Source organism: Chrysochloris asiatica, unplaced genomic scaffold (assembly GCF_000296735.1).
Source record: "Chrysochloris asiatica unplaced genomic scaffold, ChrAsi1.0 scaffold00104, whole genome shotgun sequence".
Taxonomy (NCBI): Eukaryota; Metazoa; Chordata; class Mammalia; order Afrosoricida; family Chrysochloridae; genus Chrysochloris; species Chrysochloris asiatica.
Genome location: NW_006408622.1, coordinates 9,652,706 through 9,655,769, shown reverse-complemented (window position 1 = coordinate 9,655,769; position 3,064 = coordinate 9,652,706). Strand labels below are relative to the sequence as shown.

The 3,064-nt window shown below is 44.6% G+C and overlaps 1 protein-coding gene across 1 annotated transcript; it reads left to right on the top strand.

The window, feature by feature from the left end:
* The first annotated feature begins 528 nt into the window (after nt 1-528).
* Nucleotides 529-2,853, top strand: LOC102821443 (mitochondrial import inner membrane translocase subunit Tim17-B-like). Its single transcript, XM_006867404.1, has 2 exons — nt 529-536; nt 2,484-2,853. The coding sequence occupies exons 1-2, from the start codon at nt 529-531 to the stop codon at nt 2,851-2,853; spliced, it is 378 nt and encodes a 125-aa protein (XP_006867466.1).
* Nucleotides 2,854-3,064: the final 211 nt, after the last annotated feature.

Sequence of the window (3,064 nt, the reverse complement as noted above, 5' to 3'; positions counted from 1 at the left end):
CTCTTGGGACAACTCAGTCAATTGGCACAGTACAGTTCGTAATGTTTTGGTTTCGTGACTAGCATCTGGGGTCTTAGAAGCTTGCAAGTGGACACCTGAGATACAACTATTGGTCTCCATTCATCTGGAGCAAGAAAAATAAAGAAACCAAAGACTCCAAGAAGAAACTAGTCTACAGGATTTATTATCTACATGAACCACGAAAGAACTAGGTGTTGCTCAGTTACCACTACATTCTGACCAGGAGTACAATAGATTCTGACCAGGTCCTGAATAGAGTGTCAGAAACATGTAGGACAAAACTCAAATTCCTTTACAAAGCCCAACTTATCGAACCAGTGGAAACTAGAAGAATTGCTGAGACTATCTCCCTGAGATCCCCTTTAAATTGTGTACTGAAATCACAAGGTCATCTGTTGGTTAAATTACAGATTAAATAAACAATGCACCCATGAATACTGTGCATCAAAAAAAAAAAAAAAATCATTTCTCTGAGACCAAATGATCAACATTCACCCTAAAGCAACTATGAGAAGGTAAGGGGGCTGTGATGGGAGACACGGAAATTAGATTAATGGAAATGGAGCAGCAGAAAGGAAATAATAGGAATGCTGATACATCGTGGAAAATGTCACCAATGTCACTGAACATGTACAGAAACTGTTAAATGGCAACTTTACTTGCTGTTTAAAATTTTACCAAAACAATACTAAAGGGGTAATAATCTTTATATACCAAAGAAAAAATAGATTTTGTCATGATATATTGGGAGAAAACCAATATCCCAAGTCTATATTGTCTAAAGAAATCCATCACTGATCTAAATACAGCAACACCTCTGCTAGGTTACAAGTCAAATGAGATCATTCAAAGTCTAGGACCAGAGGGAGGAGATGCAGATTATTCAAAGGAGCGGTCATCTTGATGGTGAAGGGAGTGAGGGGACCATACCTGGGAGTTTAGGAAGCATGTGAATGATTCCCGGGTTCCAGCACCAAAATATGTTACAGTGTGAAGCATCCTGGTCCAGTCCCAGTATCCCTTTGAAGAACTGATAGGGGGAAGGCACAATACACACATGAAAGGAGCCAAAGGTCAAACAAGCAAGATTTATTGAAGAACAGACATACTCAAAGAGGAGAACAGTGAAGAAGTGCCAAGTGAGTTCCTTTTTATGCCGTTTTTCCTCCAGGGCAGGCTCCAGGTGTCCTGATATTTGTCTCCTGGTCCTATATTTCCTATCACAATTTACGGCCCATAATTGGTTGTTTCTTCCTGGGTTTGCTGTATTCCTTTGTCATTACATCAGGTCAGTCTTAGTCTTTTCTCCACATGCTTTATTTGGGGGAAGTCCCTTTCTCTATTTTTCCTTTTACTGGACTCTACTAACAGGTCAGGTAGTTTCCTGCATTCCTTGTAGTTCATCTGTGGTTAGCCCCCCTTTCCTGTCTAACAGGATGACTTTTTCAAAAATGGTTCTCAAGTCTGACTCGTCTTAAGGTGCTGATGACTCTACCTCCATCAGTAAAGCGGATGATGTAAAACTAGGATGCACGGTGACCGTAGGAATACACAAACTATTTTCACCAACGACGAAGAACTGGTGAGAAGCCAAGCTCTGGGTGATTGCATGTTTGATACTTCTCTGCAAGTCTGTCAATACGAAAAATATAGGAAGTGGTTGGCTGGTCCTACTTTATAACCATAAAGTGGTCAAAGAAAGAGATGAACTCAGGACTTTGGAATCACAGCTCAAAAATCACATAAAAGACCCACTTTCCACTTGTGCCCTGAAAGAAAGTCTTATTTATTGTAATTTGCTGTTGTTAAGTGCTGTCGAGTCTATTCCAACCCATAGCAACCCTGTATAGGGTTTCCAAGGAGCAGCTGGTGAGCTCAAACCACCAACCTTGCAGTTCAAATGACTTTGCAGTCTGTTGCATTAGCCAACAACGCCACACCAGGACTCCATTTATTGTAATAACAGAATGGTTACTGACCCAAACCAAACCCAGAGTCTTATCATGAAAGTGGCTTGATTACAGTATAAATTGAATTTCTAACCTTAAAGTGTCTGAAGTTAAAGTGAGAGTATTGATTGGAAGGAAATTAGACCTTGAAATCTGGGATGGGGATATATGGGTAGATAATAGTAGGGGAACACTGAGTCCTTAAATTCTGTTGAATCACTCCTGTCAACAGAACAAGTCCTCTTACACCCATCTGATGAGATTAACCCAGTTTGACTTGAGTCTTTGAGATATCACCCAGGGCACTCCCCAATTTTGCATCTAGACTTAAGTCCCAGAAAGCTGAGTTCTAAAAAGTGAGGTTCAAAATTCAATCCAGGAAGAGGTAAGCTACACCAAAAGGAAATGGTAGATTTTTCTAAGATGAACAGAAACCTGGAGACTATGTGTAAAAATGGCTAATAAAAGTACAGGAGGGGGCGGGGCCCAGCCTGAACCGGCCTGATTGAGCAGCCGGACCCAGGCGCCATGGAGGAATACGCTCGGGAGCCTTGGTAGCTTTGCAGCGTGGGGAGGCCTGTTCTCCACGATCGACTGTGGCTTGGTGCGGCTACGGGGCAAGGAGGATCCCTGGAACTCCATCACCAGTGGAGCGTTGACTGGTGCTGTTCTGGCAGCTCGCAGTGGCCCACTGGCCATGGTGGGTTCAGCGATGATGGGGGGCATCCTGTTGGCCCTCATTGAGGGTGTCGGCATCCTCCTTACTCGCTACACTGCCCAGCAGTTCCGCAATGCACCCCTATTCCTGGAGGATCCCAGCCAGATGCCCTCCAAAGAGGGTGCCCCGGCCCCAGGCTATCCCAGCTACCAGCAATACCACTGAGGAAGTGACCGCCTAATGCCGCCACCGTGGGAGTCCCTCCTCGTTTCCCTCCCTGATTATCTACCTCGAAGGGAGGGCTGGCTCCCAGTTGGCCCTAGGACCCTCCTGAGAGGGCCTCTACTTTGCCTCCTTGTCCCAGTGTGGGGGTGGGACATCCCAGCTGTCCTGATGGATGGGTTCCATTTTACTCTTTCAGAGCACCTCAGCCCCA